Consider the following 15,495-nt stretch of genomic DNA (forward strand, 5'->3'; position numbering starts at 1 on the left):
CAAAACTCTCTCATTTCTTCACCAGATCCTCTCAAATCGTTCATCTCTAGTTAATTTACAATAGCACCATATCCTCTTAAAATTATTGCAAATTGTTCGTTTCAATAGCCCTAAGAACATTTTCGTATCAAAACATATTTTTGGCAAGATCGAGAGATGAGAAACTCTCATTTGTACCCTTAGACAGCTCAATCCACTATTTCATTTATTTCTCCCGATTTTCTCAACTAAATGCTTTGAATTTATTTTCAATTTGTTTGCCTTTGGGATTGTTTTCAAACCATTATAACAATTTGTCGAATCAAAATGTCAAAAAAAAAACAAAAAGCCCAAATTTCGATTTTTTAGTCCGAAAACCTTAATCCATGATTTGTTCTCCTACAAATATCAACAAAACTTAAAAATCATTTAAAATTGTTGGTAATTGAACCCTCTAAAAGACTCCTAAAAACAAGTAGTCCAATCATATAGCGGAAATCGAGTTTCCAAAGTTTTAAGAGTTTTTTAACGCGAAATCCAAAACCTTCCTTCTCTTTCATTTTCGGAACAAATTATTCAAATTCATCGCTGAATGTTGCTAATCTACAAAAGCTCCCAGAATGTTCCTAATCTACAAAGGCTCAAAAGCTCTTGAATCAAAACCAAAAAGTTTAAACTGTCACGACTCCGTCTCCTACTGTCCTACCGTATTTGTCGGAGGGCAACAGGACGGGGGACCGCGACAAAGGTAGTGAATGCCACTTAGGTGGTAGTGCGCTCAACACTTTTAAGAAGAAGTAATCAAAGCAAGTCACGAAAGAAAAACAAAACTTCAATCACACAACTATAAACAAAAACTAGACAACCAAGCCCCGGACTTTTTTCTTTTGCAGCGATTTTTCCCCATTTTTTCCCTAGATTATTCTTTAATTTATTTTGATTTGATTTCTACCTTTTTATATATGATTAGAAAAGTCGTTTCATACAGACTCGCATTTCTACATATGCAGTCCAGAAAGTGTAAAACAATATAAAGCATCCATCTTTAAGATAGATGCAAGGAGGTTTTCTATCTAAAAACAATAGAGACTTAACTGTCCAAATATTTTCTTACTAGAATTATTATTTTAAGTTTTTAATAATTATTTATTTTTCATATTCATGACTTCCATATTAGAGATTATATGTCCTTAAAAATTAAGTCTTCAAATCCATTTCAAAAATGGATTTATTAAGACACCCGCATTTCTACCTATGGGGGCTTGGCCGCATAGAAACCAAGTCCTAGGTAATTTCTCAACTTCTTTTCTCAACTTCTAATTTTACTGTGTTTTTTAATTTTTCCTATTGCGCACTACCAATTCGACCCACCCGTACCAAATTCTTAAAACACTACACAGTTCCATGGGTAATCCGGTTGTCCTCCGATTAAAACCTTGGTCTGAACAGTTTTGTGTGCTTAAGGAAGGCTTTCTATACTTCTTCCGCTCTATATAAGTTATATACAATGGTTTAACAAACGGATCGGTGACCCGGATCGGGCTTTTAAAAAACCTATCCGGATCGGCAATCTCGATGGGGAATCGGGTGAATCGGTCAGAATAAAGCTTAAAAAAAATTCGAAAAAAATATTCATGTTCATTATAAATATTGTTTTTTAGGAATTCAATAAAAAATAAGGGTACTTCATTAAGAATTTTCATGTTTTTGAATGAATATGCGAATATTGATATGTTTTTTCCCTGCATGAACCGCCATTCAGCATTTAATTTACAGTATTTCGTGTTCATCCCTACACTGTTGCTGTTGGGACTCGATATATGAAGAATATGGTTGGGATAGGGTGGCCTCAGAATCATCATCTCTCTCATTTTCTCTTTGAATAATATGAATTAAAAAAAAAAAATAACAAATTTTCAAAAAAATCGATCATGGATTAAAAAAAAAATCACAAATTTTCAAAAAATTCTATCATGGATTACAAAAAAACATTCGATCATGGATTAAAAAAAAAAAATCACAAATTTTCAAAAAATTCAATCATGGATTACATAAAATTCGATCATGGATTACATAAAATTCGATCATGGATTACATAAAATTCGATCATAGATTACAAAAAAAAACAAACAAAAAAAAACAAAAAATTCAATCGTGGATTACAAAAAAAGAAAAAAACAGTTCGATCATGGATGACAAAAAATTCAATCATGGATTACAAAAAACTCTATCATGGGTTACAAAAAAAGCAAAAAACAAAAAATTCAATCATGGATTACAAAAAAAAAAACAAACATTTCGATCATGGATTACAAAAAAAAAACAAACATTTCGATCATGGATTACAAAACATTCGATCATGGATTACAAAAAATTCTATCATGGGTTACAAAAAAAAAAAAAAAAACAAAAAAATCGATCATGGATTACAAGAAAAGAAAACAAACATTTCGATCATGGATTACAAAAAATTCTATTATGGGTTACAAAAAACCAAAAAATTCGATCATGGATTACAAAAAAACAAAAACAATTCGATCATGGATTACAAAAAAATCGATCAAGTATTACAAAAAAAATCTATCATGGATTACAAAAAAAAATAAATAAATAAATAAATAAATAAATAAAAATCCGTACGGACTCGTCGATTCACTGTTCGGACTCGCCGATTCCGTACAGTGAATCGGCGATTCACTGTACAGAATCGTCCGGTTCTCTCTAGAATCGAACGATTTCCGATTTTTTAGGTGATCCGGTCCCCTTTCACGATTTCCGAGTCGAACCGGGCGAATCCGGTTCGACTCGACGTTTTTTAAAACGCTGGTTATATACTTTCCCCTATATAACCATTCGATTTGAATAAACGGCTGAGATAGACCTAATCACAATAACACATCTACATTGTTTTTTTTTAACCTACAAAAATATATTAAAAACATTTCTCCAAAAATAACCAAAATACCCATAAAAATTTTAAAGATATTTTGATCAATTTATTATTAAAAACATTCTTTTTCTTTTTATGTGCATCCCCATTGAGTTGATATCACGTACCAAATTTCATATCCATGATTTGGTACCAAAATTCCCCTATTGAAGTTCTATCTTCCCCTTACCATCTAGCCGTCCAATTTTGACCAAGAGAGCCACTCATCATCTCAAAGTTTTTTTTTTTTTTTTTTAAATACAAATTGTATAAATATGAAATTTGTACGTGTCATCTTCTCATTAGAGTACACCTATAAAAAAAATATTAAAAATAAATTTTTGATAAAATATAATGACCAAAATATCCCATAAAATTTTCAAGGGTATTTTAATCATTTTATTTTATTAAAAATATTTTTTTTATATTTTTCGCTAATGTGAGTTTAATAGAGGAATGGACATCTAAAATTTGGTGTCAAAATAATTTATAAAAAATAAATTTAAAATAAAATAATATTGAGACCTCACATTCTGATTGAAAGCCCTCCATTCAGAATCGGAGAACAGAACTTCCATGCAAAGCTTGCCCATCTGCTTAATCATGCTATACAAATTTCTCCTTGCATGATCGTGCTTTACCCCTCTCTCTCTAGCTCAGAAACTGGTTCATCAGTTACCTTCTCTAACTCACAGAAATTGATTCACCCGTTACGACCTTTATCTTATGTGTAATTACTGTAGTCCGGATCTCGATGATAATCCTACGTAACAGTACATTGTGGCATTAGAAAAGAGTGAAGAAAACCTCAAGTCCTAAACATTTAGACAATAAGATGCAATGCACGTTCCCCACAATATGAAACAAAAGAAAAGGCAAAAGCCACACAAAACCCACCACAAGCAACTCCTTATTTACAAAATATCGACTAGTTATAACTCTCTCAATAAAACCACAATCTCTCTCTAGCTTCAGCACACCCCATTCATCTTCTTGCCCTGAACAAACCTCCTCCAATACCTGGTAATCTCTTCCTGTGTCTCTCTTACACTCTTCTTGAACACCACCCCATCTGCGCTATTGTCTGCAGCTTGCACAGTGGCTTCCTTCACCTGCACTGTTTTCGGCGGAAGTTCATCCAATTCTCTCAAAACCCTCAGTATATCATTAAGCAACCTTTCGGCAAGCGTTCGACTGAAGTCCTCTCTCACTACCACCCTTAAGACAGCAATGTGCTGGGCATCGGGGGCCATAGTGTACGCAGGCACAATCCATCCAAATCTTCGAAGGTTTTCAGATATCTCAAACACATTGTGCTTGCTGTCCTTGAAAGCAAAAGCCACAAGTGGCACCCCCACCTCCTTCGAGATGATCTCGAATCGGCCTGTCTTCTCTAGCCCCCCCCTCAAGACTTTGGCATTTTCTGCGCAATTCCCCATGATGTTTCGATAGCCCTGTGAATGTGCAATTCAAATCAGAAAAGGGAAAACCACCCCCCACCCTCTCTCTCTCTCTCTCTCTCTCTCTCTCTCTCTCTCTCTCGTCTATGAAGGTTCTCATAGGAGGCAAGGTCGAATCCAACTCATACAAGCATCCATTGGTTTCCCCACCTCTGCTCCAGCAACACACGCATACTGTATTGTAATGAGCTAGAGGGGTTTCAGGTTTTACCTCAAAGCCCAAGCGTATGAACTGGTAATATTGTGCAATGATCTGACTGGCACCTGCATCCAACAAAACAATCCATGGAATAAGTTTCTTCTCCTGCAAGAAAAAAATCCCAAACTCTTCTCTGTTATCCAAAGACTTGAAATCAGCCAATCTCTCTCTCTCTCTCTCTCTCTCAGAGTACCATTCAAGTATGAGCATAACTTCCTAATCAATTACTAAAGTATATTTATTAAAGAAAATCTACATAACATCTAGTTTCATACTAACAAACAATGACTTATGGAAAAAAATGGAAAACGATTGGAATAAGCACAAAACTTAAAGCTTCTATAAAGATGGATATGCTCAATACATTGGAACTCAAGCCCCATGGATAAAGAAAAACGGTTTCGACATAAAAAACAAGAGCACTATACCGACAAATGGACTGGACAGTAAAAATAAAAAAAGAGAAAAACATGTTTATGTAGAAAAGGATTCGTTCGTTTAAGGAAGGTATGTCCATTATTGGAAGACTTTTTCCTTATTTATAGGAAGCTTTTCTAAGCTACCCTTCAAAATACTGAAAACTAAATGCAAGAACATGATGAAGAGTACCAGGATGATTTATAAGAGGCATTCTTTAAGCTGCATTTGGGAAGAGTTTAATTTGCAATAGCAACCCAATATGGTTACAAATTTGACAAGTAAACATGGGGTCTTTGGGAAATATTTCTACCATAGGCCAGATATCCAAAATGTCACTCCTAAAGCCTATTTTACAATGGATGAGAAGGCACTTAATGACCTTTTTTTTTTACAATGTGTGACCATGCCAATGCATAAGAGTTTCTCTTTTTTGTATCTTCTATTTTTATTTATGTGTGTGTGTGTGTGTGGGGTGTTGTGTGGAGGGGGTAGACAGAGATGATTATATATATATATATATATGGGTAGTCCAGTCATAGGAATCGAACTTATGTATAGAAAGATTAGGTAGAATAAACATTCTCCTGAGGGTAGGTTCAGCTTATTTTACCAATCAAAAAAGAAAAGTTCGAGAAAATCTAAGTTCCTTAGAATGAAAGACCTGGTTTTTTAACATATTACCGAGAGTCCATGCTCGCTCACTCAGAATGGAAGCGACCAGAAAAATACAGAACATAAATGGTGTATACACCAGTAAGGTAAGAATTTAAAGAAAATACACCAACTATAAACAATCGTCACCATAAAAGAAACTCAATTATATATAGGGTGCGGTTTGTATAGAGCCTAGGCTCTAATCAATCAAATTAGAGCCTACCTTCAAATAGTATAGAGAAATGTGGTTTCAATACTGGGAATCTTTGTGATAGCCTTAAAATATATTTTCATCTTTATTTATAAAGTTCAAAGCTTCAAAAATAGTGTAGATCGAGAGATCCATGAAAACTTCAAAATCTTAAAAATTGGCGGTCCAAAGATGCATTACAAAATACACTATTTCCAAAACTTGAAATCCATTTTTTTCTCATGTCCATGCATCTGATAGCGAGATGGTCAATTTGAGGATATTTGGGCATCAAAACATCTTCTAGTGAAATTTCTGAGGTAGGCTCAAATTTGATTGTTTAGAGCCTCGGCTCTATATAAACTTTTCCCTTATATATAAGCTTGGAATAAGTTTTCTTATCGGCAGTTTATCAAAATAACCATAAGATATGAGCTATATGACATTGTGCCCATATTGTTTGATTTACTTTCTAAATACCCATGACAACATACGTGATTATAAGTTGGAATAGTTGCAAATATGTAAAATGTTAAATAGTGTATCTCTCGTGCGTATTTTCATAATTTTCCCTTTTTATAAATGTTTTAGACCAGAAATAAAACCCACATATTAATTTGTTGTAGTCCTAAACCAAGGACTACCCATGATCAAAGTAGCAGAAACAGACTAAACCCATCTAGGCCAACATATATTAGAATATCACACTTCCTACGAATATCTTCTTTACACTAAAATAGGCACAAGCATTTAGTATTAGAAGTCATAATCCAATCCAGGACTAACCATGCCAAACTATGTAAAACTGGCAAACAAAAACCCATCTTGGCCAATTTTACAATCATACTTACCTTTGGAAAAATTAAGGGTGAAAGTGGGTTGGTCTGCTCCTAAATAATTGATATGGAAGATGAGTTCATCTGGTAAATCTTCCTTAGTTCTCCAAATCACCCACCCAATACCTGGATAAACCATGCCATACTTGTGGCCACTAACATTAATGCTCTTCACCAAGGGCAGCCTGAAATCCCATTCCAAATCAGGGTAGAGAAAGGGTGCAATGAACCCTCCACTAGCTGCATCTACATGAATAGAAGTACCCCAACTGCAAACAAAAATAAAAGCATGTAAAACTTTTCCCAGATAGCTAGATAGAAAAGGGGTGGAAAACACAAAATTATTTGTGCAACTATACTCTTTAAGGGCAGGAAAACCACAAAAAGCATGTGGAGATCAGCATATAGACAAGCGAGCACAAACCAAAGATTTATAGGGAACATGGTGCAGATATTCTTAACGTGAGCCCTTAATAGTACTTCAGTGTTGAGGCCCATGTTCTAATTCAGTTGCTCAAACACCAACAAAACCTCAAAATAGGGAGAGCCTCCTGGCCAAAGGAAGTTAGTTGCATTCTAAACAACCAAACCTTTCAATCATATTGAAAAAAGATAAAACTAAAAGTATCATACACATAACATGAACATTTATATGAACACATGGGCACACACATGTATATACATGGGAAGGTTCTTCTTTAATTGAGATGCTAATAGATTTTTCACCCGGAAAAAAAAACATATGGGTGTAGGATACGATCAAACCAAAGCACACAATTCTATGCTCACATAGCCACAAAACCCAGCTTCACCTACAAATGGAATTCATTAAACCAAAAAGACATGTCTTAGGTAACAAAAAAGAATCTGGAGTTGAAAGAACGAAAAAACTACAAGAGGGATTAATTTGGGGAAACAAACATATCATGAGTTAAAAGAAGGAAAAGAAACATTCTTGGATTCAATCCAAACAGTCAGATGCTTTATCCTATCTTACCCACCCTGTTTCCTTGTTTTTCTCTGTCAAGAGATCATTGAGAAGCTTAACATCCTCGAATTCACCATTAAGAGTAGAACCTAATATGGCAGCCACACATATTGTGTTCTCATCCACCATCTCCACAGCCTTTTTTGGGTCCATAACATAGTAACCCTCTCTAAGCTTCACTTCCTTCAACTCCACCTCAAAATACCTAGCAAATTTCTCCCAACATACCTATTGAGAAACAAAATATAAACCCAGAAATTAGGGGAAACATGCAAAAGGAAACAAAAGATAGCATTTTATGAATTTTCATACTTGTAGAAGATTCTAACAAACTAAAGAGAAGACAAGAAAGAGATGCAAAAGATTTATTGACATTTCATCAATTGTCCTATTTATTTCTGAAGAAGTCCATAACCCAACAAATAAATAATGGCAGAAAATAAATAAAAAGTATCAAACCAACAGAATACAAGAATTCAAATTTGAGAAAAAGATTTAAATGCATTGACCCAAGAAAAAGAAAATGCAACAGTAAAGCTATTGTTGAAATATCTGAATCAGATACAATCGAGCTTTGAGTTAAACACACTTAACATGATATTTAATTCATGAACTAAGAAAGGAGTTTCTCCATCTATTGCATTTCCTTAAGGGAAATTCTAATGCAGGATAAACTTATTCTTATTTTTAATTTCTATTCGATTTCAAAGGATGTAAATGTTATTATTAGTTTTAGAGTTTGTTTGTAGGATTTTTAAGGTTTTTTTGGGATTCTAGGGTTTTTTTAACATTTTTATTTAGTATGTTCATGGTACTCACAGGTACTGTTATGGGCTACCATTCCTAGAAGTATTTAGGAAATTTTAAATGTTATTTAAGGGTAATATGGATTTTTGTATCCAAGTCAGGACATGGGTGTCAATTTCTTACTTGTATGGACAATTAATGACCTTTGAACATTAAACAAAGATTATTTAAGAGGTGCATGGGAGCCCAAGGAGGCGAGCATGTGATGTTCTAAAAAAACTAGCAAGGGATACGTGCTCCACACGTGTTTTGTATATACGACTTAGATATTTCTATTTTTACATGCTTGAAGAATTATCTAATGCATTTATAGATACTATAGTAAATGAAAAAAGTTTGAGCAATTCTTGTGATTAATTCAGAAATTTTGCCTAAGTTTATTCGATATAAAATGTCTTATATAGAAAAAAAAAAATAGGGATTGTATTATATGGGACTAAATTTAAAAATAAAAAGAACTATGTATTAAACCATATGACTCATGAAAGGATTTTATAAAAAAGACCTGAAATACTAAATCTCGTAGAATGATAGGAACTCCCACAAGTCTCTTAGGGCACGTTTGGTTGGTGCGTAAATATTTCCCCAAGAAAAATATTTACATATGTAAACACTTTGCAGGAAAAACTTCTGCAAACTTTCTTTTCACCATGTTTATTAACACGTTTAAAAGCACTCTAAAATGAATAACATATGTTTAGTAACTTGTTCGGTATTTAAATATATTTTGTAAACATATTAAATCTATGCATGCAATATTTAAATATTATAACTAAAAATATATAGTTCTATTTATTTAAATACTATTTAAACATTATTAAAATACTATTTAAATATTATTAAAATATTATATATTAAATATTATTTTTATGTTAATATAAAAATAGTAAATGCTATATATATATTGAAATGTAAATATCAATTACATAAATAAAATATGTTAAATATTATAATGGAGAGTAAGGACCAAAGATCAAAGACAGCTGGATTATTTATTCCTTTGAGATAGCCAATTTCCACTGATCTTTGGTACAAGGTGAGACATTAATCTTGACCATTTACCTTTGGTACAAGGTCAAACATTAATATCGACCATTGGATGTGAAATTGGGTGGCTGCAATTATTCCATTGACCAAGGTCAAACTTCAAAAGAAATTTTTGCGAACTTTGTGACACATCCAAGCTATCAAACTTCGCATCGGATGGTTGTAAGTAATTGTGATTACCTTGTATCAAAGGTAAATGGTCTCAGTACACAATCCCTAAAGCAAAATGCTGAAAATAAAAGTTACCTTATCTCGTTAGAGCTGCACAGTAATAGCAAAAGGGTAAAGGGTAAAAGACTATGGTACCTGCACGTTGGCACCGGTTACAATGTTGGGTTTATCATAAGGTTTGCCCTCCGCTTTTCTCTTGTTCTGCCACTGCCTCTTGAATGCCAGCCCAGCCAACATTATAGCTTCCGAAGACCCAACAGTTCCAACTCCAACTGCCGCCTCCTCTTCCTTGACCGGAGCATTGAAGAGATGGGCAATAATATTCACGCATCTATTCTAAAAAATACAACAAAGCCATCAGTAAAGAGATGAACTATTGATAGGAAGGTGAAAAAACATCTGAACAGAGGGGGTAAGATGATAGCAGAGTTCACGCAAGGGTATAGAACAGTGTTTTTAATTGGAATACAAACTCGACCATCAAAGTTAAGGAAGCTTGATAAAGAAAGAGGAAATTTAGAAGAAACTTGAGAGTAGGGGACTAGGAAGGGAAAGATTAACAATAAAAACCCACCACAAGACCCCAAGCTGTAGATGCAACTCGGGGTTGCATGAGAAAACTTAATCGTCAGTCCCTCTCTCAATCTCTCACTCTCAAATGCAGGCACTCCCCCTTGAATGATCTCTCTCTGGGGGTGATTTCCACCTCCCTTTTCATTCCTCTTTCCCCCTCACTCTCTTTGTTTCTCACGCCCTCAGCTCTCTCTAAAAAGGGGTAGAAACCGGACCCCTTTGTCATCTCTCTCAAATCCCCTGTTTCCATTTCTTTCTTCTCCAAAGACAGATGGCTTAGAGAGAGAAAGATGTCTATAGGGCTGAGGGAAGAGAAGGAGAGATGAGAGAGAGAGAGGACTGTGGGGCTGAGAAAAGTGAGAGAGATGGTCGTAGGGCTTGGGGGGAGAAGAGAGAGATTGAATAGAGATAAAAGTCAGAGAGAGATTAGAGGGATGGAAGAGAGACAGTAGCCTTGGGCGAGTGGTGAGTAGCTCACCCGAGGAGATCTTCTAAACACTATAAAAAACTATTAAAACCACAGAGCCCTAAGGTCAGCTATGCCACAAAAATACAAGTTTTCTTCCTTGGTGTGATTGAGAATTCTCAGAATTGATTGCACATCTACAAATCAGATTAGATACAGTGTTTTAGAGCTAGCATCAGCCAAGGTACTCGGCCCTTGGCAGATACAAGTAACTCGGACGTCCAAGTGGCTCGGCCACACTCCAAGAATGTGTTTTTTTTTATAGTAAAATAGTTGTAAAAAACAGTTAAAATGAGTAAAAATTAAAAGAGATAATAGAAATCATTAGAAGACTAAAGAGGAAAAAAAAAACCTATAAAAAATATGGATTATCAAAAAATTTGATTTATCCCTTGAATAATTTAAAAAAAAAATTAAATAAGAAAGTTCTAAATCATCTTAAAAACCATCCAAATCAACTACAAACATATATCTAAATAATATAATGATATTTTCCATATTTTGCATTTTTAACTCTTTTTTTGTAGTTTTTATTTGGTACCTATCAAGTAGGGCACCCCACCTTGCCTCGAGGACGAGGATGAGGACGAGGACAAGGCCGAGTAAGTCAGCTGAGTCCACTCTTGAAACACTAATTACATATTCTTATTAACCGACTAGAGTTCTTATAGGAAATGTTATTTCTATAACCAATTTCCTATCCTCAGTGACAACAAAAATTCCAAGACTGAATGTCGATTCTATCAGATAATTTTCCTACTGTTTTGAATATTACAATAAGCTTTTTTTTACCAATAATCTCTAGAGAATGACTCTATAGCATACTTGTCAGACAGGGAGTGGAACAGGGAGCAAGAGCGGGTGATCATGAAACGCTAGAAGATCCCTAGGGTTGCGGCCACCGTGTATACAATGCATATGTTAGGGCTCTAGATCCTAATGTTAGGGATGGAGATCCCAATCATTTGGGAGATCTTGAACCCGATCTGGCATCTTGATCGCAATCTTTTTCGGATCTTGCTCCCAACCTCAAAAAGTATACATAATTTATAACTATGTACGCTCTTTAGTGTATGGATCACTTTACTTATAGCCAACAAGCAATGTAACTATGTTAAAAATATAGTTTGTTGTTAACTAGCTATGAATAAATACATTATCAGTTTAGTCTTTCTATTGGTCTTTATAGTTGGAATCGACATACCTAACAGCAAGGATCAAGATCACTAATGGGGATCATGTTCGAGAATGTGATAAGCAAAACCACCATCCCTTAGAAATCCTACCACAAGTAGGATTAAGATTGGATAAAGAAAATAGAAGTCCGACTAAATTAAGACACTCGGTTATACATCCATCGTAAGTTTGAGATATATGTGATACATATGGGAAGTTTCATATTCTTATTTGCTAAATCCAACATTCGATATATGTAATGAGAGAGGAAAGAATATGCATGGCCTATTTTAGGGTCACCATTTCCAAAGAATGTACGAGGCCCATTTCAGGGTCACCATATGGAAATGTTGCTCCCCGTAGAAAGAGAGGCAGAAGCCTCTGCATGGGAGGGAAAAGCCTCCACATGAGAGTAACAAATGAAAATCCGGCCATCCTAGGTTTGGGTCTGGGCGGGCATGCCTAAAGCCAGAGCTTAAGCGGTTTGGGCACCCACCTAGTGTCATCCCTTAAATAAGAAAAGGAAATTCAAATCCACCCAACAAAAATAAGGCTTGGTATTGACTTTCTCTCTCTTGGGTCCACATGCTCTCTACAAGTATGGCCTCTCTCTCTCTCTCTCACACACACACACCCATATACTCACACAAAGATACACGTGGACCCATATGCTCCCTCTTTATATGAAAGAAGAAGAAAAACACGATGGCCTCCAAATGTTCGATGCGAGGTACCTCTCACATACACTCTCTCCACATATCCTCCAAGTGTTCAAGACCTCTCTCACAAATACAGATCCAAAAGAAAAAAAAAATGGTGATCTTCAAGAATTTCATGTGAGACCTCACACACACACGTACGTGCGCATGCACACACACACACATACACATTCACGAAACACACACACACAAAACAACATATGGTCGCCACCCCAACCCCTTCCCTTAGGGCGGCCTTTCCGCCTAGGCGCCTAAGCGGCCTCCTCATTTTTCCACATTGCATGAGATTCCACATTACATGAGAAATGTGCTTCCAACGGAGAGAGATGCTACTGCCTCCTACAGGGGTGAGACTACTGGTTTCTTGTAAAGATGTAGTTCCCATAGAAATTTTGGGAGGTATCCCTCTTAGTGAGATAGGAAATTGGCAAATGATGTAAGGTCGAGAGAGCAGGTTTAAAAGGGTTGCTTGACTAGGGTTTTATCGAGGATGGGAGAGGTAACTTAACTCTTTGTCTCAAGTGGATTTTAGTTTGTCATGCCCAATAACTAAATCCCAAAAAATCATAACAAATCAAGATCCCAAAATTTGAAAATTGAGATCCCTTGAAGATCCCTTAACGTTGGAGGGAGATTCCAGTGCAGGATGGCCACCTATGTTGGAAGACCCCAATATCTATGCTCAATAGGCTAGGAGGTCTTCACTATAGCTATTGACCAAAGGGACTAAGGGGAAAACTTTCTACTCATATTTATTCATCTCTGACATCAATCTTAAAAAAAGGAAAACGATTTGGAGCTCAAAAAAGGAAAAAAATGCTCCATCCCAAATCCCACATCAAGAATGACTATGGAGTGTCAACTTGTTGGAAGATAAGATCTGAAAAAAATATTCTTTCTTGAAATTGATCAAAAGGCCAGGTGGTAAAAAATTTAAAATCGCCCAGGCTACTTATTTTGCAGCCACTAATTTCCCCCTGTTATACTACCATTTATGAATGATCAAAGCCATCCCATGATAGCTAAAAAAAGCTATAAATCCATATGAAATAAAATCAAGCGTCATTTTTCACAAAATCACAAAAATATCAGTAGTCCCAAAATAATTCATTATTAAATGAATCTCAACGTCAAATTTTACTGAATTAGCGAATAATCAATAAAAAAAAAAATCCAAATCCAAGTCTTTACCATGCCAGAGAATAGGAGCCATTTCTTTGCTCAGATTGCTTCTATAACAGAAGGAACTATAATCCAAGGGGTATCAGGAAAAGCAATTTCTTTTGGATCCCATTCATCGATCACCATGCATCATCTGAATAAAAGGTGATCAAGCACTGGACTATGGCATCTTCATAGTCCATTAGATTATAACATAATTACCCAACTGTAGAATTTTGGAGACCGTAAAATTTTGCCAGCAGGAGAGAGGGTGACTTTTGGGGAAAAAAAGATAAACTGTGTGGGAAACAAGAATAAATTAAGAGTAAATTCAACAGAGAGAGAGAGAGAGAGAGTAAACTTCAGATAGAGAGAAGGCTTTATTCACCTGTAACTCAGTGGTGACAGGGTATTCATCCATGTCGACGTAGTTCTTATTAATGGTGGACAAGATGAGTTTATCGCACTCTGGTTCCATCCATGTCGTAACAAAGGATGCCAAATTGAGCCTCGGATTCCCATCAAGCATCAACTCATCGTTTATAATCTGATAAGCCGCATCTTTCGGGATCGAATTCTCAGGCATCTTGAACCTAGAATCAATCGCAAAACGCCATTAAGATTTTAGAGAGAGAAAGTGTGAAGAAACTGAGAAAGTAAGTGAATAAATCGCTACCTCGGAAGAGACGTGCGGACATATCTCGAAGCGAATGTGCAGTGAAGGGCCTGGCCTGCATCGGCAATCGCCGTGCTGATAACCATGGTTTCTCCTTCTCTATCTCTCTACCCTCTCTCAAGATGATGACTGTGAAATCAAATAAATTAGCACCCCTTCTGGCCTCTTCAGTCTCTCTCAGCGACTGCCAATATTGTGTTCTCTCTAGAGTCGGGAACCCTGCCTGCACACACTCTCTCTCTAGACTCCACTCTCTCTCTCTCTAACGATCGTTCTTCTCGTCTTCTACTGAGACTTTCGAAAAGCCCTCTCTCTCTCTCTCTATCTAGAGGTCTAATTCTCGACTGTTTCCTCACGAGTCATGATATACAGACAGTAAGACACCATGCTTCCCTCTCTCTAAAATCAAAACTCTGGACTCACACGAATTGACGGTTTCTTTCCCTCTCCAGTCGCCTGCGGTGTAGACGGGAATTCCAGAAACGACGATTTTATAACTGCAGGAGAACGATCGCGGACGTGAAAATAAATATAGTTTTAAGAGAAAATTGCTAAAACGCCGACTTTTTATACACTCCACCAGCAACTCTTCCACAAAAAATATATACCTTCTAGCTAATAACCCTACACAAAAAGTTTATTTATTTTGAACGAAAATACCTTTTTTTTATCGAGCAAATTATTTTCGTAAAAATATATTTTCTAACTAATACACCTACACAAAAAGTTTACTTATTTTAAACGAAAATACCTTTTCCTTATCTAACAAATCATTTTGGTTAGAGAGCGCGGTTGACATTTTGATCAATCGATCTAGCGATTTTTTTTGTTGGAATGGGCGATGGTGGCAGTCCCGCATTTGATGATGGCGGTCTGGCGATTATTTTTTTCTTGCTGGAATAGGCGGTTCAGCATTTGGAGTTACGGTCCGGCATTTTGCAATTGCATATGGATATTTTGAAGGGAGAGTACAGTGTTTTGATATGGTAGTCCGGAATTTTGTAGGGACACTCTGGCATTTTGTAGTATGCTAGATTGAACAGT

General features: G+C 35.8%; 1 protein-coding gene across 2 annotated transcripts; it reads right to left on the minus strand.

The window, feature by feature from the left end:
• Positions 1–3,705: 3,705 nt before the first annotated feature.
• LOC18439292 (glutamate decarboxylase) lies at positions 3,706–14,916 on the minus strand. Of its 2 annotated transcripts, XM_006849461.4 has the most exons (7): positions 14,452–14,916; positions 14,164–14,368; positions 9,816–10,016; positions 7,669–7,883; positions 6,683–6,936; positions 4,580–4,632; positions 3,706–4,362 (listed from the first exon to the last, which is right to left on the minus strand). In XM_006849461.4, exons 1-7 carry the CDS (start codon positions 14,535–14,537, stop codon positions 3,880–3,882), a joined length of 1,497 nt encoding a protein of 498 aa, XP_006849524.1. In that variant the 5' UTR covers positions 14,538–14,916; the 3' UTR covers positions 3,706–3,879. The 2 variants fall into 2 exon arrangements, with proteins under 2 accessions (XP_006849524.1, XP_088720574.1); XM_088864448.1 differs by lacking the exons at positions 7,669–7,883; positions 9,816–10,016; positions 14,164–14,368; positions 14,452–14,916 and adding an exon at positions 7,092–7,479.
• Between the last annotated feature and the right edge of the window lie 579 nt (positions 14,917–15,495).

This window comes from Amborella trichopoda, chromosome 4, assembly GCF_054954075.1.
Source record: "Amborella trichopoda isolate Santa Cruz 75 chromosome 4, AtrichopodaSantaCruz75HAP2 v2.0, whole genome shotgun sequence".
Taxonomy (NCBI): domain Eukaryota; kingdom Viridiplantae; phylum Streptophyta; class Magnoliopsida; order Amborellales; family Amborellaceae; genus Amborella; species Amborella trichopoda.